Raw genomic sequence first — 27071 nt, forward strand, 5'->3', positions numbered from 1 at the left:
CCCTTCCAACCCTACTATTCTATGATTCTATGATCTGCAATTATCACAGATTTTTCAAGAACAAAATTTATATGAGCAATGACTTCCAACCAAAAGCAAGCCACTACAGGACGCATCATATTCCTCGATGAGGCATTGTCCACATTAGATCGCCGGTATCTAGCAGAACTAGCCAGCCTCTTCTGAACAAGCCTTTGTTTTGTCCAATATACATGAAACATAATTTTTTGTTGAAAGAGCCTCAGTTTTAAACGGATAGAAATAGTACATATGGAAGCTACGGCAACATTCCATTGATTAGACTGTATATTTAAACAATTTTGATGCACACCCCCAAAAGAATATAATTCCGCTTGGAAGGATGTGACATATGCCATGCATCAATCAAACCTAACTCAGATGTATAAGCCTTCAATGCTGAATGGCTTTCAGAATGAAATTTGCATGGGGGGATTACTCCTTTCCAAAATTGGATCCAGAATCTCTTTAAAAGTCCCAGCAATTAACAAATGAGCATAAGTAATAGTAGGCAGGTGACTAAGGCACTCATGAAACATATGAGGTGAATTGAAATAGGACCATATGCATTCTCTATGGCTACTCCCATATTTGTACATTTTAATCTTATTTTTTATTATAAAATCTTGACAAACGAAAGAAGAAAAAAAGAAAGAAAAATGGTGGCTTCATAGATTTGAATATATCAATTTCAGTGCATACATATGAAGTATGCGTGTGTGTGTATAAATATGGGTTTTTAAGAACTATGCATAAACTTCAACAAAAGCAGACCACATATCCAAATAAGTATCCATTCGCAGGTGGCATCTATATACCACCTGTTCAAATGTTGAAAGTGTCATAAGGTCTTCAGTCCATTGCGCTGTAGAAGGTGAACGTTTTTCCTTCCAGTGTTTTACTATCAGTCTCTTAGCTGTTGGAAGGGCACAGAGAATCCATTTGTGCTGTGCAGGTTCCAGGAAGCTGGTAGACAGTTTAAAAGAGCATGTACCTCAGTAAATATTAAGGAGTGTTCCAATACAAAATTTATCTGTAAAATGAAGGAGCAATTACTGGGCATTGCCAAAACATATGGTTAAAAGAAGTGTTAGCTGTGTTACACCTCCAACAGTTAGCCGGCTTAGATGAAGCTTTATTAAAGGGACATTGTGGCATCCAATAGACTCGAAACAAAAGTTTTTGCTGAATAAGGTGCAGCCTGATATCCATAGACACATCAGATACAGATATTACCATATTTGTACATTTAACCACCAGGTATTACTTGTAACACTGATATTGGTACATTTTTAAGTATAAATATATACTTAAATATATAAATATATTCTGTCACAAAACAACCCATGTAAGAATATCACACACTACATACTCGAAATATCTAGGACTGTACTTACGCTGCTTATAACAACAAACCAGACAACTAAATTGACTAATAAGCCTTATTGTAAGAGAAGAAAAAGAAAAAATAAATTTAGAAAACAACCAGCCAGCCAGGCCCCATCTCTGTTTCTCAATGGATGGACCTGGTGTCTGGACAATGTCTTTCCACCCACAGTTAAAACCCTCAGTCTTTTCCTAGCTCCTTCAACCTTGGAAATGGTCTTTGGGCCAAGGACCATTATAGCTGTGAAAGGCATGGTTAATATGGGGATGGGGAACCTGCTCAATTTGCAGTCCATTCCTAGGCTCTGCTCTCCAGGCAACACAGAATAGACTCAAGTACCTTTACAACAGAGTTCTTTCTTACTACAACACATGAGAAAACACTAACTTCTCAGGAGTCTCATGACACACTGCCTCACCTCCAAGGCCTGCACTAAGAGATGAAGACTTGGTTCACATGTAACAGAGGCAAAGTGTGGATTATCTAACCCACAATTTGTGTGGATGTGCACTGCATGCAAGCTGCTTCTGATTTCTTTAACCAACCCCTGATCAGAGGTTGTGAGCATGATGTGCATCCTGGACCAATGGGTTGTTTAGGGGCTAAACAATACAGCAGTTAACCTAGTTAAGTGAGAACTGGCCCAGAGAGAGGGAGAGACCCCACCCATGCCTACTGCAAGAACTAAAATTTGCAGGTTCTCTTAAAGCTATATAAACACATACAAACATCAGAACAAACACCTCTAGTCCTTAATAAATGGCACTGCTGCTAAAATCACCTTCACAGCTCCCCCTGTATTTCGCTAAAAAAACCCACTAACATTTTATTTATTTATTTATTTATTTATTTATTTCATTTCTATACCGCCCAATAGCCGAAGCTCTCTGGGCGGTTCACAAAAACTAAAACCAAACAACACACAATAAAACAATTTAAAATATATAGAACATTAAAACCACAATATAACAATACAACCACAATAAAACCTAGCAGCAGTACAGGAGTTTAAAATACAGATTTAAAACAGCAAAGATAAAAATTTAGAAAGCTAAAATGCCTGGGAAAATAAAAAGGTCTTCACCTGGCGCCGAAAGGAGTACAATGTAGGCGCCAGGCGAACCTCACTAGGGAGCTCATTCCAGAGCCGGGGTGCCACAACAGAAAAAGCCCTCCTCCTAGTAGCCACCCACCTTACTTCCTTCGGCAGGGGCTCACGGAGAAGGGCCGCTGATGATGATCTTAAGGTCCGGGCAGGCACATATGGGAGGAGGCGATCCTTCAGGTAACCTGGCCCCAAGCCGTTAAGGGCTTTGAATGTTAACACCAGCACTTTGAATCGGGCCCGGAAATGGACTGGCAGCCAGTGCAGCTGGAAAAGTACTGGCGTAATATGAGCTCGCAGGCCAGTCCCTGTTAACAATCTTGCTGCCCTATTTTGGACCAGCTGAAGTTTCTGGACCGTTTTCAAAGGCAGCCCCACGTATAATGCATTGCAGTAATCCAGACGAGAAGTTATCAGAGCATGGATAACTGTAGCTAGGCTGTGCCACTGAGTTCACCTGTGCCTCAAGTGACAGTTCTGGATCCAAGAGCACCCCCAAACTACGAACCTGATCCTTTAGGGGGAGTGCAACCCCCTCCAGAACAGGTTGAATATCACCTAGCCGGGCAGACGAACCACCCACTAACAGTACCTCCATCTTGTCTGGATTGAGTTTCAGTTTATTAGCCCTCATCCAGTCCATTACCGTGCCCAGGCACTGGTTCAGAACAGCCACTGCCTCACCTGGTTTTGATGAGAAAGAGAGGTAGAGCTGGGTGTCATCCGCATATTGATGGCACCTCAGCCCATACCTCCGGATAACCTCCCCCAGCGGTTTCATGTAGATGTTAAACAGCATGGGGGATAGAATAGAGCCCTGTGGAACCCCATGGCACAATTGCCATGGCACAGAGCAATAATCCCCCAGCACCACCTTCTGGAATCGGCCATCCAAGTAGGAGCGGAACCACTGTAGTGCAGTGCCTCCAACTCCCAACCCAGACAACCTATCCAGAAGGATACCATGGTCGATGGTATCGAAAGCCGCTGAGAGGTCCAGGAGAATCAACAGGGTGGCACTCCCCCTGTCCCTCTCCCGGCAGAGGTCATCCCACAGGGCGACCAAGGCAGTTTCCATTCCAAAACTAGGCCTGAAGCCCGATTGAAATGGATCTAGATAATCCGTTTCATTCAACAGTGCCTGGAGCTGTCCTACAACCACCCGCTCAAGCACCTTGCCCAGGAAGGGAATGTTGGCCACTGGCCTATAATTGTTAACATCCTCTGGGTCCAGGTTAGGCTTTTTCAGGAGTGGTCTAATTACTGCCTCTTTTAAAGCAGCAGGCACCACTCCCTCTCTCAAGGAGGAATTTACAACCTCCTGGACCCAGCCGGACAACCCCTCCTTGTTTGATTTAATAAGCCATGAAGGGCAAGGGTCAAGCACACAAGTGGTCGATCGGACTTGGTCAAGCACCTTGTCCGCATCCTCAGGCCTCAGTAACTGAAACTCATCCAATAAAACTGGACCAGACGGTGCTCTGAACGCCTCTACCAATGGAACTGCATTAATGGTTGTGTCCAATTCATGACGAATCTGAGCGACTTTATCCTCAAAGTGCCGCGCAAACTCGTCACAGCGTGCTACCGAGGGTTCCACCGTCTCTCTCCCTGGCCCAGAATGTAACAGGCCGCGAACCACTCGGAAAAGCTCCGCCGGACGACACTGAGAAGATGCAATGCTGGTGGAAAAGAACTGCCTCTTTGCCACCCTCACCGCCACAGAGTAGGCTCGATAGTGGGCTCTTACCTGTGTTCGGTCAGACTCAGCACAAGTTTTCCTCCACCTGCGTTCTAGCCGTCTCCCCTCTTGCTTCATTGCCCTCAGCACAGGTGTATACCAAGGAGCTGGCCGGGCTCTGCTCAGAGGGAGAGGGCGCTTGGGTGCGATCGTGTCAACCGCCCGAGTCATCTCTGCATTCCACAGAGCGACCTGGGCTTCGACAGGAGCACCAGCCATACCAGCAGGAAAATCCCCCAGAGCCCTCTGGAATCCATCGGAATCCATTAATCTCCGGGGGCAGACCATTTTAATAGGTCCCCCACCCTTGCAGAGGGGAAAGGCCGCCAGAAGTCTAAACCTCAGCAGGAAGAGATCTGACCATGACAAAGGGACAGATGTTAATTCCTCTACTTTCAGATCACCATCCTCCTGCCCAGTCGAGAAAACCAGATCAAGCGGGTGTCCTTTTATATGCGTTGGGCCGATGACATGTTGGGACAGCCCCATGGTTGTCATGGCGGCCATGAAGTCCTGAGCCGCCCCGGATACAGCGGCCTCGGCATGGAAGTTGAGATCCCCCAGGACCATCATCCTGGGGGTCCTCAACACCAAGTCCGAGACTACCTCCGTCAGCTCAGGCAGGGAGTCTGATGGGCAGCGGGGTGGGTGGTACACCAACAGAATCCCTAATCTGTCCCGGGTACCCAACACAAGGTACAGACACTCAAGATCTGCAACATACCTGGAGACTGGATAACAACACTAGACTGCACTGCAGAGTTGTCATACACTGCTCTAACCCCTGCTAGTAAAATGGGAATACAAACACTGAGCTACTTTGCAGGGCTAGTGTTACCCACTCTCTCTTAGCCACAACCCCGCCTCCTGTAAGTAGCGTAGATATAAAATGATGAACTTTTTCTGCGTGCATTGTTAGGGTAATTTTAAAGAAGTTTATAAAGTAAGATTTTGGAATTTTTATTAAGACTTGAGTTAGAAAGATCTTTGCTGTCTTTGCTGCTACCTTTTTGGGGGCAGGGGTAAGCACCCTACTGTCCAATCTCCTACTGTCCAAACTCAACACTAAATAGTTGATAGTAAATAGTCTTAATAGTTTTTAACAAGGCAGCAATCACTGCCTACCAAAGACACACACACACCCCAGCTTAAAAATGAAACTGGAAGTTTCTTCTCCAGACAGTCGGCATGTCAATCATTGCTATGACTTTCATTGGCTAAAAGTACTGACAGGCAGAGGCGGGCTATTTTTCTTACCAAATGAATGGGCAGAATAGTGGTTGCACATTTTGCATCATATCTTGGGTCCTACAAGGGCTAGAGACTTTTTTTTTTTTTTAAATGAAAGCTAGGAATCTGGCGGTTATGGCTCATCTGGGGATTATGGCTCCCTTACCCCACCTCCTGCAAACAGCATAGAAACTAAGTAGATGGGTGGGTGCTGGGAGAGGCAGAGAGGTTGGTGGATGAGACCTTCAGGGACCTGTTAGCTGTGTCCTATTCCTAGGGCGACAGCTCCTCTGCTGTCATGGAGAATGTGGGTCTCGGGGAAGGAGGGCATCATTCTGAGGAAGAGGGAAATAATCCCTTAGAAGAGACCCATTCCTCAGAAGACAAACAAATATCCTCTCGCACTGAGGATGTGCCTCTGGGGGGAGGGGGGCTTGTGGTAGTGGGAGATTCGATCATTAGACACATAGCTGGGTTTGTGATGGACATGTAGACTGCATGGTGAATTGCCTGCCTGGGGCAAAGGTTGTGGATATCACGTGCTATCTAGATAGCCTAGTAGATAGTGCTGGGGTAGAGTCAGTGGTCGTGGTCCATGCTGGTACTAACAATGTGGGGGAATGTAGTCGTGAGGTCCTGGAAGCCAAGTTTAAGTTGCTAGGTAGGAGGCTGAAATCCAGGGCCACCAAGTTGGCTTTCTTGGAAATGCTACTTGTTCCATGCGCCGGGCCAGCTAGACAGATGAAGCTGAGGAGTCTCAATGCGTGGATGAGATGGTGGTGCTGGGAAGAGAGGTTCAGATTTGTTAGGCACTGGGGAACGTTTTGGGACAAGCCAGGGCTGTACAAGAGGGATGGGCTCCACCTGAACCAAAATGGAACCAGACTGCTGGCACTAAACATAAAAAGGGTAGCAGAGCAGCTTTTAAACTAAACCCTGGGGGAAAGCCAACAGGAGCTGGGAAGCATCCAGTTCGGGTTAAATCTAGGGTTGGTAGAGAATTTCTCCCCAAAACTTCGGGGGGCCGAGCGCCAACGTGTTCGGCCCCCCCGAACAAGTTTCGGGGAGAAATTCTCTGCACCCGCACCCCACCCCCACCCCCCGGGACGGGACTTACCTTTCCCGAATGTCCCTCCCGGCGGCGGGTCCCAGCGGCGGTTCATCGGGTCTTCGTCAGGGGCGGGGGCGGCAGCCGATCTTTCGACCGGCTGCCGCCACCGCCATTCCAATAAAACTAAAAAAAAACAAACGCCCCCGTGATAGGCTACGTGACGATTAACGTAGCCTATCACGGCTAGATTTGCAAAGTCAGCCGTGATAGGCTACGTAAATCGTCACGTAGCCTATCACGGGGGCGGTTTTTTTTTTTTAAACTTTTTATTTCGCGGCGAGGTGAGGCGCCTCCTCCCCGGCCTGAATTTCGGCCGGGCGAGGCGGGAAGCCTCCTCCCCGGCCTGAATTTCGGCCGGGCAAGGCGGGAAGCCTCCCCCCCGGCCTGAACTTCGGGGGGAGAGCAGCGAAGCGCCTCCCCCCCACCGTGAAAAGCTGCGAGACCAGGTAAGTGACTTTCGTGCACCCCTAGTTAAATCACCCCAAAGGATGAAGATGAAAATGGAAATGTTTTTGATTGCCCAAATGTAGAAGGGGAGGAAATAGGCCAGGAGCACACGGTAGAACATAATAGCCAATCAAAGGGGCCAATGTCCCATAGCAAAAGATGCACACGCCAGAGGCATCCAAGGAAGGATGCCGTATATAGGTGTTTATATAGGTGTTTCTGTGCAAATGCTAGAAGCCTCTGTGCCAAAATGGGAGAGTTGGGGTGTTTGATTTTAAAGGGAAGCTTGGATGTAGTGGGCATTACAGAAACCTGGTGGAGTGGAGGGAACCAGTGGGATATGGTCTTCTCTGGACATAAACTCTATAGGAAGGTCAGGGAAGGGCGTACTGCGGGAGGTGTTGCCCTGTATGTGAAAGAGGGCATAGTGTCGAGCAGGCTAGAACACGTAAAAGGGATAGGCTCTTCCACAGAAGCTCTGTGGGTGACAATACCAGGCTCCAAAACTAATTTAGTGTTTGGAACATGCTATCGTCCCCCAGACCGGAATACTTAGAGTGACCTTGAGATGGAAAACGAAATCAGGGAGGCCTCCAACCAAGGACATGTTGTAATAATGGGCAACTTCACTTACCCCCACATTGATTGGATAAATGCATGTTCCAGCCATGAGAAAGAGGTTAAATTTCTAGATGCCCTAAATGATTGTGCCCTAGAACAGTTGGTCATGGAACTGACCAGATGGGAGGCGACCTTAGATTTAATACTAAGTGGTGTCACCCAGGACCTAGTACGAGATGTAAATGTTGTTGAACCAATTGGAAACAGTGATCACAGTGCTATCAGGTTTAATATATATTTAAGTGGAAAATTGCCCAGGAAGTCCAACACAGTCACATCTGACTTCAAAAGAGGAAACTTCTCTAAAATAAGGGAACTGGTGAAACAGAAGCTAAAAGGGGGAGTCAAGAGGATTAAATCCCTTCAAAATGCTTTGAGATCACTCAAAACCACAATAATAGAAGGCCAGCTAAGATGTATACTACAGGTTAGGAAAGGTCACACCAAGTCCAAGACGTCGCTGGCATGGTTAACAAGCATTTGTTAAATGAGCTATTAGAGAAAAGAGAGCTTCTTTCAGAAAATGGAAGTCTTGTCCAAGTGAGGAAAACAAAGGGGAGCACAAGCTGGCACAAAGATGATGCCAGCAGACAATAAGAGATGCAAAAAAGCATTTTGAAGAGCATATCGCTAACAATATCAAGGCCAACAATAAAGAATTCTTTAAATATATCAGAAGCAGAAAACCAGCTAGGGAAGCAGTTGGATCATTGGATGACAGTGGAGTTAAAGGAGTACTGAAGGAGGATAAGGAGACTGCAGACAAGTTGAATGAATTTTTTTCATCCGTCTGTACTGCTGAAATATAGGACAGATAACTGTGCCTGAACTGATGTTTTCAGGAAGGGAGTCTGAGGAACTGAGGCAAATAGTGGTGACAAAAGATGAAGTTCTCAACCTAATTGATAAATTGAATGCTAATAAATCACTGGTCCCAGATGGTATCCATCCTAGAGTTCTCAAAGAAGTCAAATATGAAATTGCTGATCTTCTAACCAAAATATGCAACACATCCCTAAGATCAGCCTCTATACCAGAGGACTGGAAGATGGCCATTGTAACACCAATTTTCAAAAAGGGATCCAAGGGGAATCCAGGAACTTACAGGATGGTTAGCTTAATGTCTGTTCTGGGTAAATTGGTTGAAGGCACTATTAAAGATGAAAATTAGTAAGCATGTAGAAGGACAAGCCCTGCTGAAAAACAATCAACACGGCTTCCGCAAAGGTAAGTCCTATCTCACTAACCTTTTAGAATTCTTTGAGTGTGTCAATAAACATGTAGACAGGGGTGACCGGTAGACATTGTTTACTTGAACTTCCAAAAGGCTTTCGACAAAGGCCCTCACCAAAACTCCTGAGAAAACTTAGCAGTCATGAAATAAGAGGACAGGTCCTCATATGGATCAGTAACTGGTTAAAGAACAGAAAGCAGAGAGTAGGAATAAATGGTAAATTCTCCCAATGGAGGGAAGTAAATAGGGGGGTCCCACAGGGATCTGTATTGGGACCAATGCTTTTCAACCTGTTCATAAATGATCTGGAATTAGGAGTGAGCAATGAAGTGGCCAAGTGTGTGGATGACACCAATTGATTTAGGGTGGTTAAAACAAAAAGGGATTGTGAAGAGCTCCAAAAGGATCTCTCCAAACTGGGAGAATGGGCATCTAAATGGCAAACACAGTTCAATGTAAGCAAGTGTAAAGTGATGCATGTTGGGGCAAAGAATCCCAACTTCAAGTATAACCTGATGGGAGCTGAGCTAGCAGTGACTGACAAGGAAAGAGATCTTGGGGTTGTGGTGGACAGCTCAATGAAATGTCAACCCAGTGTGCAGCTGCTGTAAAAAAGGTAAATTCCATGTTAGGCATAATTAGAAAAGGGATTGAGAATGAAACTGCCAACAACATACTGCTCCTATACATATCTATGGTGCGACCACACTTGGAATACTGTGTACAGTTCTGGTCACCACACCTAAGAAAAGATGTTGTAGAGCTGGAAAAGGTGCAGAAAAGGGCAACTAAAATGATCAAGGGGCTGGAGCCTATGAGAGAAGGTTACAACAGCTGGGATTGTTTAGCTTGGAAAAAAGGAGGGTAAGGGGAGACATGATAGAGATCTACAGAATTATGCATGGTGTGGAGAATGTGGATAGGGAGACATTTTTCTCCCTCACTCAAAATACTAGAACCCGGGCTCATCCTATGAAGCTGATTGATGGGAGATTCAGGACAGATAAAAGGAAGTACTTCTTCACACAGAACATAGTTAAACTATGGAATTCACTACCACAGGATGTAGCGATGGCCACCAGTTTGGATGGCTTTAAAAGGGGGTTGGACAAATTCCTGGAGGGAAAGGCTATCAGTGGCTACTAGCCTTGATGGCTGTGTGCTCCCTCCAGTACCAGAGGGAGTGAGCCTCTGTACATCAATTGCTGGGGACCATGGGTGGGAGCACTCATGCCCTGCATGTGGGTTCCTGGTCAACAGCTTGTTGGCCAGTGTGTGAACAGAATGCTGGACTAGATGGACCTTGGTCTGATCCAGCATGGCTCTTCTTACATTTTTACGAGCGCTTTATCCCTCTTGTGCCAGTCCCCCTTAAAGCATTCTAGTAAAAATGCTGCAAGTTACTAACTTTTGTGCGCTTATTTAAAGGCTGGACTAAGACTTTGGAGTCAGACCTGACTTGACTTTAAAAATGGAAAATACAAGGCTAGATGGACCAGCAATCTAATTCAATAGGCAACTTCATATTATTTATTTGTTATTAACATTTATGTACTGCCTTATCAGCTAATAGCCATCAAAGCGGTGTACAACAATTTAAAACAATAAAACCTTAAAATAATAAAATCAAGAACATTAAAAGGGTTAAAACTACATCTTTTAAAAGGCAAAATTAGGAAGATGTGTCTGCACCCTTTCTAAAGTCAAGAGCGTAGGAGATAATCATAGTTTCTGAGGCAGCACATTCCATCGTTTGGGGGCAACACAGAAGAAAGCCCTTTTATGCAGGCTCGACAAACAGGCTTCTGTGTGTAATGATGCCCTCAAAAGGGCCTCTCCTGCAGATCTTAATACCCGGGCAGGTTTTTTGGGGGAGGGGGGGCATTCCCTTAGATAGCCAGATCCTGAATGAGCAGTCCTGTGCAGAAAGGCAGCTGCCTCTGAACTCTGAGGCAACCACCTATCCAATGCGCAGCAGGAGGAGCATGGAGGGGATTGTCTCCTCCACACTCCAGCTGCCCTGCATTAGCAGCTAGACAGCTGATTTTGGCTTCTAACTGCGGGAGATCAGTGCACGGGGTGGGGAGGCAGGATGACACATAGGAAGTGTCACGAGGCCACAGGGGAAGGGGTGGGGGGGAGGTGGTTCTCCAGGAACTGACCAGTCCTGTGGCCATCTAGCAGCTGTCTAGCGCCCATAAGATTGTGCCCTAAGCCATTTAGGGCTTTAAATGTTAAACCTAATACCCCAAAAGCAATTTTGCCCAGAAAGCAATTGAAACTGGTGCAGGTCTTTGAAGAGCGGTCGAATATGGTCCCAATACCATGCACCAGTTAGCAGTTTACCTGCCACATTTTGCACCAGTTGAAGCTTGCAGACACTCTTCAGGATAGCCCCACATAAAGCAATAGTCTTAATGTGATGTAACCAAGGCATGGATAACTGTTGCCAAATCAGACTAATCTGGGAAGGGTCGCAGCTGGTGCACCAAGCGTAATTGTGCAAATGCACTCCTTGCCACCCCTGCCACTTGAAGATCCAGGGATAGCGTAGAGTCAAGGAGCACTCCCAAACTACGGATCTGATTGTTTGGGGGAGAGTAACAGGTTGAATACCAGTCCCCGAGTCAAGCTTTCTACTGACTAACAACAACTGTGTCGTGTCTGGATTTAACCTCAGCTTGATCACCCTCATCCAACCCATTATCAAACCCAGGCAACATTCAAGGATCGTGACTGCTTCCTTGGTATTAGGTAACAAAGAGCAATAGAACTGGCTGTCATCAGCATATTGTTGGCACCTTACCTCAAAGCTCTGAATGACCTCTCCCAGCGGTTTCATGTAAATATTAAATAACATGGGGAACAAGATATAATCCTGTGGGACACCATAGGCCAATGGCTTTGGAGTTTAACACTAATCTCCAGGCACCACCTTCTGGATATGGTTTGACTGGAACCATTACTAAACAGCACTCCCATGATCCAGCCCTGCTAGGAGGTCCAGAAGGAGATCATAGTTGATGGCATTAAATGCTGGTGGGAGAACCAGGAGAACAAATAGGGTTGTACTCTCCCCATCCAGTTCCTGGCATAGGTCATCCTCCAAGGCGATCAGAGCAGTTTTAGCCCCATATCCTGGCTGAAATTTTGATTGAAATGGGTCCAGATAATCAGTTTCATCCAGATGTATCTTGAGTTGCAACACCACCGTCTTCTTGATCAGCTTAGCCAAGAATGGTACATTTGAGACTGGTGTATAGTTAGGCAGATCTCCTGGCTTAAGGGAAGGTGACTTTCTGGGTCAAGGGAAGGTTTCTTATCCTTGCCTTTTTTAAGCAAGAGGGAACAACCCCCTCCCACAAAGAGGCATTAACCACTTTCCTTAGTTATGACATCAGTCCCACCTTCACCACAGATATCTTTCTGTATCTTCTGTATCTTCGTAAAGTTTCCGGCCACCTCCATGGCATCAAAAATATAATTCTGGTCCAGGGAGTCAATTCTGGCTGGGTGGCATCCTTAAAAAAATCAAATTATTTAAAATTGATGCAGGTGTAGAATTTTATAGTAAAGGGATCTGTGCAGGACTGGCATAGTGCCTCCTCTCTAGCTTGCTCTAACTTAGAGGGCATGCACACATGTGTGCGCGCACCCACACTCACACACACCATCGCAGTGGCTAACTTGCTCATATTCCTCTCCTTTTTTCACACAGTGTGTCTAATGCAGAAGATCCTCTACTGTTGTTGCTAACCATACCAAGATCAATCGTGCAACTGGGGTGGGTCGTCCTAGCAGGAGAGAATGGCATTTCTTCTAAAGAAAGGGCCTCCTGAGTTCTATGGTAAACAGCTAGCTAGTCATATATACCTTTTACAAGTTTCTGTTGACAATTGTACCTAGCTCTCAATAAATTTAGCCAGGCCTCATTAAGACCCGATCAACTGGCTCGTTAAATGACACCAAGGAAGTCCTGTCTCCATCAGAATTGCAGCTTCCAGCTGTTTCCTCAGACATTCCAACCTGGTTTGTATGACACAACAGCCCACCGTGGCTTAATTTACCCATGGGTGTGTTGCATCATTCTGGGCACCATTTTTGCTTGGTGCCCACAGGCTCCTGGCTTGCCATGTCGTGTGAACCCAGACAGCAGGAGTTATTTGAAGGTTGTCTAATGTCTCAGAGCATCATTTTCATGCATTAGACTCCAGCCAGGAAAAACATAGGCAACAAATTCCTTAATCTCTGACATCAGAAATGGATTTGTGAATAGTCTTGACCACCAACATTGCCTTATTCTTCTGCCTGCTGTGTCCCAAAACTTGGCCTGATTTCAACGTACCTTTCTGATCCAGACCAAGCAGTCAGCTTGACATGGTTCTACTGACCACCCTGATGAGGCATGCTCTGTCTTTCAAGGGCAAGTTTCTGATCTCTCACACCTTCAAGAAGAACAATAGGAAACTGTTGTCAAGTGTAGAAGGATTTTGCGGCATGTCATGGAAATGTCCTCTAGAGCAGGAGTCCCTAACCTTTTTGGATCCATGGGCACATTTGGGAATTTGAGAAACTTCTGTGGGCACCACCACAAAATGCCTAATCAGTGGATTGCCATTTTGGCATCTATCTTTCACATCTATGGATCTTAGGCTGCGTCTTATTGAGCAAAATTTGTTGTTTTGTGCCTATTGGACATTGCATCATCTCTTTAATAAGGTATTGTATAATTCAGCTAATTGCTGGTGGTGCAATACAGCTAATGTTTCTTTTAAATTTATGTTTTGGCAATGTCCAGCAGTTGCTTCTTGGGGGGTGGGGGGTTATTACATAAATAAATTTTGTACTGGAACAGTCTTTAATATTCACTGATGGACATGTGCTTTTAAATTATTTACCTGTTTCATTAAAATTAACAAATGGTCAGTGTAAATGGATTCTCTGCACCCTTTTGACAGCTAACAGACTGATATTGCAACATTGGAAGGATAAACACTAGTCTCCTATATTGCAATGGATTGAGGACCTTACAACGCTTTCAGTATTTGAATGGGTGGCATATAGACACTACCTTCAAATGGATACTTATTTGGATATTTGGTCTGGTTTTGTTGAAGCCTATGTATAATTGCTAGAAAGTTGTATGCATTTCATACAAATTCATGTATGTATGTAAAAAAAACAAACAGGAGAAACAACATTTTTGGATGCCCACAGACAGCACGTTAGGGACCCCTTTGCAGGCACCATTAGAGGTACTTGCAGGTGCTGCATTAGGACCCCCTGCTCTAGAGGTAGGACTCCTTTCCCTTTAACAGTTGTGAGTGTGACATGTAAAAATACAATAGTGAAGCTTTTCTCGTTATCTTCATGTCTGAAGATCTTTAAATCATGCTAAATTTCTACAGGCAAGCAACTGATGGACAGAGGTGCCTTGTCAGAAAGAAGGTTGGTAGCTCAGATCACCTTCTCCGTACAGTGTATATGGTCAGGTTATATTGTCCTGTGAAAGGCTGATGTTCTGAATATTTGAATATATGGACACTGGTTTCTCATCTGGTGGAACACAACATCCATACTTGATGAACTAGGCTAGGTAGTTCGGAATCACTATTTTCTGCAAGAAATAAGTCCAGTGGGCGAGGCTTCTTCATCCTTGTCCAGATGGTTCAGCTGCATTTCAATATCTCACATTCTGATATTCGTTGACATGTACAGATCCTTTTAAATTGTGGTCCACACAGAAGAATATGACCAAAGGGGCTTTAAAGTCTTTGTGATATAAGAGGCATGCTCTTTTCCATATGTGTTTCTCTTTGAATTGCTGTTGCTGGTATTTGTAAGATGTATTGCACATGATAGGAGGAGGAATTATTGGGATATGGAGCCAACAGTGAAACTTGTCTGTTGAGTTTGCTTTGTTACTGTTTTTTTGTTTTGTGATCTGGAATGCAGACAACTGAGGAAAAGGAAGTACTAATGAGCTTGTGGCTGTGTTATGCTAAGTGGAGTTAGAAAAAGGAACTTGGCTCATTTAAAAACCTAAAATCAAGGTGAATGGTTTGCTGTTAATGTTAAAATCAATGACTTACTCCTAAGTAAGCTTTCATAGGATTGTAGCCTAAATATCCTGCTTGAGGCCATTACCTCTTCTGACCACCACCAAAGTTAAACAGCTTAAGGAGAAAAGGGCTTGCTTTGAGAATTGTGCCCTAATACTAAGGTTCAAGATCTGAGAGAGAAGCAAGGAGCTTCTTCCTCATACTTGGAATTTCTACAGTCGCATAACTGAGGAGCAGGTACAGAACCATGTATTAACAGGGCAGGAGAACCAGTGACAGTAGAACAGTGTAACTTACCACATCTCTCCTAAATATACTTTGCTGCGCTCTCAGGATGACATGAGCAAATAGTCGGTATTTGTCCATTACTCCTTCCCCAACTTTTGTGATATATGCCAGGAGCAAATACAAAGCAATTGGCAGACGCCACCCAATGGATGTGCTTGCTTTGCATAATTAGCAAACAATGCATAACAGTTAAATTATGGTGTCTGGCTTTGGGAAACTGGGTTATTGCAACTCTACTCACAGTCATTTTATACTTGCTCAGGCCTCAGTAACTTCAATGGACTATACCAGTGTAGATAGGTATAGTGATTGAAGTGCTTTGTAAAAATTTTGTCCAAATGAAGGAAAAAACTATTTTCTTTACCAACCAGACTCTACTGACTTGCATGTGTAAATTATACGTGTTCGCTATGTGCAACCTGAATCGATTTTTAAGGGTCCACCCTAGTTAGACCTGACACAAGAACAAAAGCTAAATCAAGATCAGTGTGGTTATTTTTTGTGCATAACACTGGGTTGGATCTAGAGTTCCATTTGTAAAGCAAGGCCAGCAAAAGCAGACTTCCTCATCCCTTCCTCCCTAAGGCAGCCCCATCCCAACCTCCCAGAAATGCTAGGCAGAGGGCTGGGGAACTGTGGAGGCACTTTCCAAAGGTGGAGATCCCACTTCTAGAAGATGCCTTTGCCAGATTTTCAGGGACCTCCCCAGGGGCCCACAAATTTTCTCTGGACTTAGTAGCAAAAAACCTTCCCAAGCACGTGTTCAGAGACACCCAGTAAAGGTGTATCTGAACACGTGCTTTCCCTTTCTACACAATATACAATTCTCTTCCACAGAACTAAGGAGAATGGCTAATAGTGCAGGAGACATTGTTCCCCATAATCCAGAGCAACGTTGTTTTCAAAACCAGATTTAAAAAGGCTAAGAGACAGCTTTTCTCTCTCTATTAAAGAAATCTATTCTAGATTTTTCTTCCCTCCTTGCAGTAGCTCCCCTTCATTACCCAGTCTTTTTGGTGTTGTTTTGCTTCTTACAAAAGGAGAAAACAAAGGTAGTTAGTCTTCTGTCTCTCTCTCTCTCTCTCTCCCCCCCCCCCTCTGATGTGGAGGGGAAATGAGTGAGAGAAGCTAGTTGCAGATGGGGCTGAGGTGGAATGAAGAAAGGAAGCTGAGGAAGGGATGCCGAAGTAAAAGGGAGAATTGAAATTGCACCCGGTTGTCTCCCATCCAATCAATTAATTCACAGTGCAAAACTTTGTGTTCTTAAATCTATCTGAAATTGGAATGAAGTGTTAGGAACTTGTTGACTGGGGTTATTTGAGGGGAATAAATTCTTAGGGTTAGAGTTGGAGGTTGGGGCAGCAAAGGTTCTTTAGCCATTGCATGCTGAGTTCCAGGGGGAGTGCTGAGGGACAGGGTAGAAGAGCAAATAACACTGCATGGGGGAAACAGCTTTGCACATGGAGATGAAGAGTAACTAAAACACAGTACTGAGCAGCACCAGAGAGAGAGAGTGTGTGTGGAAACAGTGTGGCCAGTCTCCCCCCACCCCCCGGCCCCAAGTCCACAAACCAGATCTGCAGATTCTCGAAAATTGAATCGTGGGAGGGAGGAAACTGTTGTTGATGCCATTCAGAACTAGGGAACAGATTCCCCCAACCTCCCAAAAAAACCTTCCATAAAAAAAGTTTTTTGTGGAATTCTAATTTAGCTGCTGTTGTGCAACCTCTCTCCCTGAGCATCCTGGCTCATCAAGATCACTGAAACTTTCTCACTCTTGTTCTGCCGGGGAGTGGGTTTGTCAAAGGCTGGACCTCCCCCATCTCTCTCAACCCACCCCATTCAGTAGAGTCCTCTCTGTGTAGCATTGGGGGGGGGCTGCTGTGGGGAGGAGGGGGGGGGAATCTGCTTCCAGCAACTATGTTATGCATTCATTACTCTGGATCCAACCCAATGTTTTGCACCAGAAGTAATCATGTTGCTCTTGATTCACAGTTCATTCTTATGTCAAGTCTGTATGTAAACATTATTTGGCATATTTAACGTTTATCTTCTACTTGATAATGGGGTCTACTTGCATGTGTTGGAATGTAAGCAAGACAGGGAAAATGATCCATCATTCCCCTTGATCCTAGCATCTGGCAACAGATGTTAAGAAATGAGGATGCATTCACTGACAGTCTTGAATCATAGCCTGTTCCGTATTGATTAGTCTATCCCTTTAATAATATATTTATACTACTATATTAAGCTTCAAAAACTAAATGCTGTTGCTCCCCACAAAATAGCTTGTGAGTTGCAGCCTAAATATGTTTTAAGGTATTTAGTAAGTTGCCCTTCACTCTGTTTTGATGAGTCAATAAAACTGGCTTAAACCCTAGGAAGTGACAGCTAAGTGATAGGTGATTTTGAAAGCAGTGCCAGCATTATGTACTAACGCTTTTGCGCATCTTAATTCTGCTCATTGTTAAAATACTATTTTTCTAGTCTACATAAAGATAAACTGTCTTTCAGAAAAATAGTTACAGAAATATTTTCTAACCATACCAGAGAGGGAGGAAAGTTGGTGGAACTTATACATGCATAATCAAGTTTTCTATACCTATTTTTGTCACCACCTGTAGTACCCCCAGTGATCCTGAAAATGGATAAAGTTATATAAACAAATTTTGATGTTTGCATACTAAATAGAATGTTTATATAATGAGTTGCAGTAGAAACATGTTATACTGTATGATATCGAAGTTTCACTGAATTTCTGTGGATCTGTACAATCTCACTGTTTTTAATATTCCGTATGCAATTACAACAGTATTTTCTTTGTTTCCTGCATGCCTCTCAGTCTCATGCAGTCTTGAAGGCATAGGTAATGAAAAAATATGTGGTCTAAATTGAGCTTTTGTGCTGTGTAACCTGTTTTAGAAATCTACTCTACCATTTTAAATTGGCTTTTATTTTGCATGTTCATTCTTAATCACACTGGGAAATGGAAAGCTGTTTGCTTTTGAATGGTGTGCTTTGGCACTATGTGATCAATGCATGTACTAATGATTTCCTTTTATTTTTCTTCTTTCCTACTTTTCTACTTTTCCCATCTTTCCATGTTTTGCACTGCTGTCTCCATACTTCCTTCTAAATTTCTTTGCTTACTGTAGCAGCCCTTGCCTTTTCTCTTGCAGCAACAGCCCAGGCTCCAAGGATTATCACAGGGCCTGCGCCTGTTCTCCCACCAGCTGCTCTGCGTACCCCTACGCCAGCTGGCCCTACCATAATGCCTTTGATCAGACAAATACAGACCGCTGTCATGCCAAATGGAACTCCTCACCCAACTGCTGCAATAGTTCCCCCAGGACCTGAAGCTGGTTTAATTTACACACCATATGAGTATCCCTACACACTGGCACCTGCTACATCAATTCTTGAGTATCCTATTGAACCCAGTGGTGTATTAGGTAAGTTTCTCCCAGATAATTAATTGAACATCAGTTGGTCAGGTGGTGTGTTTCATAACTTACTGTTGTGTGACTTACGCATTTCTTTTAAGATTGCATTGGGAATTATGTGTTTTGGCCTTTTGTCTTAAAAATAATATACATGTAGTATAAGGAAATGTTCACATCACGACTTGGCTCACGTGGAACAGCAAAATGTAGGTTAATTAACTTATGATTTGCGATCCACAAGCGGGAGTGAGTGAGTTTGGTGCCTGCACTCCTCACTTGCACTTTTAATCAGCAACCTACAATTGGCCAGGTCGTAGGTTGTGAGTGTGATATGCGAACCTGGAGCACTGGATGTTTAGGGGCTAAACCCAGCATGTAACCCATGGTATGTTTTTGGGTTACCTGCTGGGTTGTTTAGCCCATAAACAACCCAGAGCTCCAGGTTGGCACGTCATGATCAACAACCTATGACCCAGCCGATTGCAGGTTGTTGATTAAAAGTAGAAGTGGGAGGCAATGCGCTCACTGACTCCTGCTTGTGCATGGAAAATCTTGGGTTTGGTAACCCATGATTTACCATTACATATGAACTAGCCCATTGTATTAACCTAAGTTCTTCGGAAGAATCTTTTTGCTATAGAAGAGTTTGCAGTTGTTGCCCCTGATGAAGATATTATCAGAACACATGGGCAACTTGATACTTTTTTCCTTGGCACCCATTTGCGGTCCACCAGCTCGCTTTGCTTTTCGGATTTTTAAGATGACATCAGATAGAATAATATGCAACCTTTATACATGTAATAGAAATCGGTGGGTGAGAATACTGGAATCAGTCCTAAACTGTATAACGGGACACACTAGTGTGCAATGAAAAAACTAATCCATCATGTTAAGTATATCCACCATTCCATGTCATTCAGAGGGGAAGGACCTGTACATCATTGATTCATCCCCTCTCTGCATATATGTGTGCAATGATATCCTGAAAGAGGGCATAAGGTTGTTCTGGAATTCTCGGACAGCACATGGTGTCCCCCATAAATGCAGGTGAATACCAGAAGTATTATCATTGGCTGAAAAAGCACAATCTCATCTATGAACCCTCACAGAGTGGCACAGAGGAGGGTGGGACATCACAAGGCAGTAGTAACTGGCCACAGTTGAAAGGAGGGTAACTTGCCCTGTTGTTCTTGGGGCTGACTGAGGGAAAATATATATCTTTTTGACCATCAGTGAAGTGTGCTTTCAGTTTTAAAGTAATTACAATAGATAAAGTTAGGTGACAGCGTAAAATAAAGGATGTTACGATTTGAAACATTGCTGGCACCTTTTCTTTTTACAGAGATTGGAATGCCTGTCATTTGTAATACTTTGGTCTGTTGACTTTCTGCATAAAGGCTAGAATATCACAACACTTATAAAAAGTTATCAATGTGGGCATTGCAGTGTAGTGTTTGTTCTTTTCACAGTTTTGAATAATTTTCCTGCCTATTTTTTGTGTGAAGTGCATATGACCTTGTTATTATATTATGTTGTTGATTTATCACCCTTCTGTTTTTAAACTTGGCTGAGCAATAGTTACCAATGTCAAAGGCCACAACACAGCCCAGACGAAGCACATTTAAGTCCCATTCATTTCAAATTGAGAGATTTAGGTTGTAATCCCATACCTATTTACCTGAGTGTTCGTCTCATTGAATTCTCTGGGATTTACTTTTGGGTAGACATGTATAAGATTGCAGTTATATCTCCTGTTGAAATCAGTGGAACTTTATACTTTGGCTGGTTCATGCACATAGTTCAAAATGAACGCTGGGTAACTATTGAACATCCTGTTGAAATAAATAAATGCAGTGCACAGTTGCAGAATAGTAGATCTCATATGTGTACATTAGCTCATATTTTCCTGTTGGTCAAAAGAAACATTCAGCACTCTCGTTTTTGCTTTTGCTCTCATTGTTCTGTACTGCTTTTATAGAACTGATTTTACTACAGCTCTTCACAACACATTTCTTATCTTGAATAGCCTTTGATTTAAATTAATGACAACTACAGCATTGTACTTTTGAGTCACTGGTACAATATTTTTTTCTTGCTATCCCATATTTCCTCTGCTTTTGCAAGCTTTTTTTTTTCAGGATGCAGATAGTCAATTCAGGAAGGTTATTACTAGTCTAGGTACACCTTCGGTCACCAGTAGCACATCTCTTCACATGACTTCACTTGCACTGCTGTATACAACTGCAAGTCATGCATAACATACTGTAAATGTAGCATTTCCTTAGGTACTGATAATACCCCATCCTAAATAGCTGTTACATTAGGCGTCCAAGGCTGCTTACAATAAGAGAAAATTAATATATTAGTGTATACAGTATTAGTATTGTAGTTAATTACTTCTAGCTGAGCCCCTCCCCCATATATGCTAATTGAAATTAACTTCTGGAATTGTGTGGAAGTACTAACTTCAAGATCTGCACCTAAGCAATGAAATTCAGAATAAACAGCCAAATCTAAAACTTGTAGGTGATTCAGTGCATGCAACATTGCTGCTGGTGTGGTGAGCATAGATTTCTTTTTTTGGCTATAATATCAGAGTCAGGGCCATGTTTGCTATGGGAAAGCATGTGTGCAAAACCAACCACAACACTGAAGCAAATGAGAAACACTGGTTGCTGCTGGATTGTAGCAGATATACCTAGTGCTAATTAGCCTATGTGCTATTAGATGTAAAATGCCACGGTGTTAAAATACATTCTTATGGAAGAAAGCCCCATTGATTTGAGGGGCACATAACAGATAACGCATGTGATTACCAGTTTTACTCAGTGAAATATTAGGATGGTATAAAGTTCCCAGAAGACTGATTTAGGAAAAATGTGTGATAATGTAAGGGAAGATTGACAATAGCATCAAATCTTAGTTGACTAATTTTTAATTCCCTTCCTTTTATCTTTAGGTATGGCTTTCCCAACGAAAGGCTAAGAATTCAAGAATGGTCTTAACTGAACCCTCATCAGAGCTGACTTTAACAAATGCTTAGTTTTCAGCAGCCTTGAAAAAATGTAGCCTAGCAGTCAGTGACTTACTTGCACTTTTTTGCACATAGAAATAAAAATGCTATTAATTTGGTGTAGCCTGTGCTATGACAAACTAGCTGTGATTTATGAGTGTACGGTAGTATACTGACTGCTATGTATTCTGTACTATTTGCTTTACTAATCACCTAATTCATTGCAGTTCACAGTTATTGACTTAGTTTTAAACCACAGTCTGTAGGCTTGAGGAATTGCTTTAAAACTTTTTTAAATGGTTAAAAACTGGAAGCAGTTTTAAGATTAGCAAAGAACCTTCAGTATTAAAATGGCATTATTTAAGATAGTCCTGCTGCAAGGAAGGCACTTCAGTGAATATGTGAATAGTAAAGCTCAAATGTGTTTGGGTCTAATAGATTTCATGAAATACTGTAATTGAGTTTGTAAATGAATGGATAATGCAGGTTAAGGCCCAGATGTTTAAAATAAATGCAATATTAATCTGCACAGATATACTCCATATATTAAGGTTAAAATTTGAAACTACTGTGCCTTAACTTGTTGCTTTCTTTAAATGATTTTTTTTAGAAAGTGATCTTTTAAAATCCATTTTGATAAGCCTGCTGTTAATGTTTTTTCAAATGTTTTCTAACTGTCTTGGTAATTGCAATTTAACTAGGTGCGGTGGCTACTAAAGTTCGAAGGCACGATATGCGTGTCCATCCTTACCAAAGGATTGTGACCGCAGACAGAGGTTAGTTTAGTTCTGCAGTTCTTGCTTGTAAGAAATGCTTTGAGTGCACATGAAATTTGCAACACCACAGCTGGTTAACCAAATACTATTTTGACCATTCTATTGATGTTTTACATTAAATTGAAGTGGTAGTAATTTTTTTTTCCAGAGGTTTAAAATTGTAAACTACTGTACCCTTCCCATCTAAATGAGATATAAATATATATATATAAAAATATATATAAACTTCAGTGTATTCAGTATAAAATGCTATAACTTGTTCGCTTTGTAAGCACTATGTATGATTTAATTCAAGCAGGACTCAAGTCTTAGTGTTGCATTAATAGTTGATCCTCCCATGCGATTCTTTATTAATTTGAGATATCAGATTGGTGTTGCAAAATAAAATGAATGGATCGGCACTTAATGAGATAGAAGTAAATGCTTTCTGTGTATTTCAGGAGAAAGCTGAAGATTTAGATTCCTCTCTGCTGATAAACCATTTGTGTCACTGTATTATAATTTGATCAGATTTCTTTAAATTTTCTTCTCTAAAGAAGGTTCTCTTCTAAATTTAGCAAAGAACAGTAAAATGCTGTATGAAAAGCTGTCTAGGTTTTTGTTAGTAAAGACTGCTTTTTTTTAGCTTCTCCTGTCAAACATGAATTTTTAGGTTTATTATTTGCAGCTAAAATTCATTTCCTGAACTTGTTGCAATTTTGATGTTCTGGTTAGCAAAGTCAACTGTTTTTAGACCTAGTTTGGCTTGGCTATTAAATGGAAAAGAAATCTTCATTTTCTCCTCTACATGAAATGTAATTTACAATGCTTGTGAACTCTTGGGCCCTTGAATGGTTTAACATTTCTTGTGAAAAGTGAACTCTCGGTTTATTGACATTGAGCACACTACTGGAAATAGTGTGGCTGTGTGCTTAGGAGCATTTATGCCAGATGAAGTATTTATTTGGTTTGTGGATTTGGGAAATCACTATACCATCTGCTTCCATATGAATGCTCCTCTCCTACCTCACAAGGGTACTGTGAGGATCAAGTTGTATTGTACAGCTCTGAAATACGAATCATAATGGAGTGCCAAATTGTAGCGCTCAGGAGCACAAGATTTTTCTTTAGGTTTCGTGTGTTGTACTAAAGTAAATTCAGAGAATGGATATTTTATCCTAATGCAAGACTTGGAATGCTATATGCCACTTCAGAGCCCTTTCTGTACTTTTAACCAATTCTTGGGCTCACACCAAAGGAGGTCAGTATTAGAAGCATTCCGATTCACTTCACAAAGGTAGATTCTGGAGCACTTCTAAAATGCCACTCTGTAATCCCTCCCTCTCTGCCTCTGTCTCTCTGTCTGTCTGTCTCGCAACTATTTCCTTGAAAAAGCACTACTTAAGTTGAAATCGCAGTCATGAATGTTCACTCACTTTTGAACAATAGTTTCCCCTACCTACTCCCTACAAATGCTGAGGGAGCAAGATCGTGCTTTCCCTCCTCCACCTTCCTTGATGGAACATATGTGAGTGTAATATTTGAATGCAAAAAAACAGTGCAAGTAGGTCCAGATCACTTGCTTCCCATATTTTGGGAGTTATGCCCATATGTCTATGTCTAGAGATGCCAGAAGCAGGACAGCTGATAGAGAAGAAGGTAGTAGAGAGTATTATCCTAACTGGGCCACAGACTCTTCTTGTTGTTGGTTCTTGGAACTGGAATGTGTTGACAGCTGGATAATAATAGAAACTTGGACCTACTTTGGTCTCTATCTTTAGTTGGCAAGCTTCAGAAAATATTTTGCAGACTTGTTTGGTCAGATTTTTGCTTCAAATAATTTATGGTTGTAGCATCAAGGTTTATGGTTTACTCACAGTAATCTTTTGAGTACATGTTGCATTTGCAATTGTTTTTAGTATAAGGTGGTCCCAAAGTTCACAAAAAGGTGGTTTTTGTGAACCGCCCAGAGAGCTTCGGTTATTGGGCGGTATAGAAATGAAATGAAATAAATAAATAAATAAATAAAGTGCCTTCTCAATTAATAGTCACCATTGTATATCATATGGTGACCTTCTTAATCTTTTCTCCTCCAGTGATTGCCAGTTTGTGCTAATGGTGCTATGTGATTCAAAAATATTTGTAATTAGTGAACGTAGTGGAGAATTTCAGATTTCATAAAACTCTAAAATAGCCTTTGTGTGTTGCTTTTGAATAGTAAATTGTATTGCAGTAGATCAGAATGCTACATCTGTTTCTCTCTTTGTTAAGATTCTTATGCATATCTCTTGGTGTTTGATTCAGGTTTTATTTAAGTCCTGGTGTGCAGCCAACTTTTAACCCAAAATAAGTTTTACTTTCTGAAAACTCCTGTTATGCTAAAATTAATGGACACTTCCTATTTACACCTGCAATAGATGTACACAAGTTTTAATTAGTTGTCCAGTATTGATGTTAGTTAAAATACAATGTCAGTAAACCGAACTGCTTTCTTTTCATAAGGAAAAGCTATGAGCGGTTAACTAGAGGTAAAATGTGAATTCATTGGGTCTATGGTTAAATTGTTTTCCAAACTACTGTATTCTACAATTGTATTCTCTCATTAAGCAAGCTTTTATTCTTAATGTTGGCTTATATATAAGCATTGCATTTAAAGCAAGAGCCCCCCTATATGTCAGTATCCATTCTCTGAGTTTAGAATTGAAGAGTTTAGCAATACTTAATGAATTTCTACTAAGGTTAAAGCCCCGCTATATAAATAATATAAAACTGAATTTGATTCATGTAACAGAGAGACTGACTGATCTAATTGTAATAAACTGTACATGGTGTTGCACAGTTGACAAACCTGTGTGTACTGTAGAAGGTCAGGGACTTGGCAGAGGATGTATCACAGGTGTACTGGTATCTTAAGATAGCTTGCATTGATTTTACATACCACATGAAATAGCAATGCTAAGACCGTAACAGAATGTGGTTTTTTTTCCTCAAAGCCAATCGTCACATAATTTATATATAAAAATTGTAATACCGTTTTAATCAAAATTGTAATAAGTACCAAGAATGCTTTAAGATTCCGGATATCTAGTAAACATTTTAAAGTGGCAAGATGGTGCCACATTAAATATTTATTTTTTATTTTAAGTTGTTTTTGTTTGATTTTTTGATTTTTACAACATTTTTAACTTAAACCCCATTTTCCAGCATTTAAAAAATAAAATAATTAAATCAGGGAACATGTGATCTCATTTAAGTTACAGCAGTAATGTTTAGTGTTCATGATCTGTAGCCTAAATAATAGGCCATAGAAACAATGTAAATCCAATCCATGATGTAGGTCATTTAAAAGTGTGCTATCTGTGAACGTTGCACCTACTGAATTTCATTTAAGAAATGGCACAAAACTGACTTTGCACTGAATACCTTTCTCACTTCCATCTCCTCTGCTTTAGTCAATGGCAACAGTACAAATATTCTTATCAAACCTCAGAATTTATTAGAGATGATAAAGCTGTTGAATGAGTCTTAAAATTTGTACTACTGTAAAGTGGACCAAGTTGTTGAAGGAGAATGTGAGAGAGTCATTAAAGAAGGAACAGCTCAAGAACATTGGGAATGATAACTTTCCACTTGAGAACTTTTTTATGTTTTACTGTAATTTTTGTGTGTGTGTTTTGGAAAAGAAAATAGTATTTACAGGTGGCTTCTTTTAAAATATAAAAATATAAAGCAGGAATGTATATGAAATGTCAGATTTTATTGTATTTGCAGAGTATTAGCTTTGAAAAAAGAGCTGTTTGTAGTTTTAAAAATGCCTTATTAGTATCAATTAGATTTCCTCTATTTTTGATGTAACTAGAGCATTTTAAGTATAGAATTTTAAATGGCAGGACTTTTACAGTGTTTACATACAAGTGCATTTTCTTAGTGTCCTATATATGTAAAATAGCATTTTCAGCAGGAAAACGCTGGCTAGAACATTTGGCCTTTTCCTGGTTCCCATGATGATGCCTACACTTCTAGACTTCAATTTAGTATTGCTTTGTATCATGAAGCCAAGAAACTCAGTGTTGTTTGTAAATAGAATCATTGAAAAGCAATAAAATTTATTGAACAAAAATAAACTTGTTTGGCCCATAGTTTGTGAAACCAAATTGTTCATGACAGATCAAATTCCTTAGATTCATTTCTTTTAACAATCAGTTATTAATAATCACATTCATCATAACTAGTTGCTTTGATGCTTGCACATGGGAGAATACTAATGCTTAATAGCAGTCAGATACTGATATGGTGCACTGACTGTTCTAAATTCTTTTACCAAGTTCCAAAAACTATTCATTGTTTTTTTTTTAATTTTCTTTCATTGACTGCTACTAACCATTAGTTGTTATATTTTATTTATTTCTATTTTTCCTCGTTAACCGGTTTTGTGGGAGTGGGCTTCTCCTTCATATGTTCAAATCATGATACAAGGCTGTCATGATTTTTATTGCATTCTGTAGATGGTGTCGAGCAGTATGTCAGAATTAAACATGCTTGTTTTTATTAGTTGTGATTAGTTTTCATGTTGTCATTAAGCTGTCACTAGCTGAAACTAATCTCTTCTCTATCTT

The 27071-nt window shown here is 41.6% G+C and overlaps 1 protein-coding gene across 6 annotated transcripts in view; it reads left to right on the forward strand.

Moving 5' to 3' along the window:
• QKI (QKI, KH domain containing RNA binding) overlaps positions 1 to 27071 on the forward strand; it is a 177775-nt gene that overhangs the window by 144098 nt on the left and 6606 nt on the right. The window contains exons 6-7 of one of the 6 annotated variants that reach the window (XR_014786751.1): positions 18400 to 18696; positions 21647 to 22476. Coding sequence is in view for 4 of the 6 variants with exons in the window: in XM_084827979.1 (XP_084684105.1) it covers positions 18400 to 18696; positions 22402 to 22476 (372 nt within the window). In the remaining 2 variants the exon portion in view is untranslated. Of the gene's footprint in view, positions 1 to 18399; positions 18697 to 21646; positions 26595 to 27071 lie in introns of those variants that run through there. The other 5 variants (XR_014786752.1, XM_084827979.1, XM_084827980.1 and 2 more) reach the window with 5 other exon arrangements.

The sequence above is a fragment of the Heloderma suspectum genome, chromosome 1 (assembly GCF_057233095.1).
Source record: "Heloderma suspectum isolate Gila_16-S chromosome 1, 16-S_ref, whole genome shotgun sequence".
NCBI classification, from domain to species: domain Eukaryota; kingdom Metazoa; phylum Chordata; class Lepidosauria; order Squamata; family Helodermatidae; genus Heloderma; species Heloderma suspectum.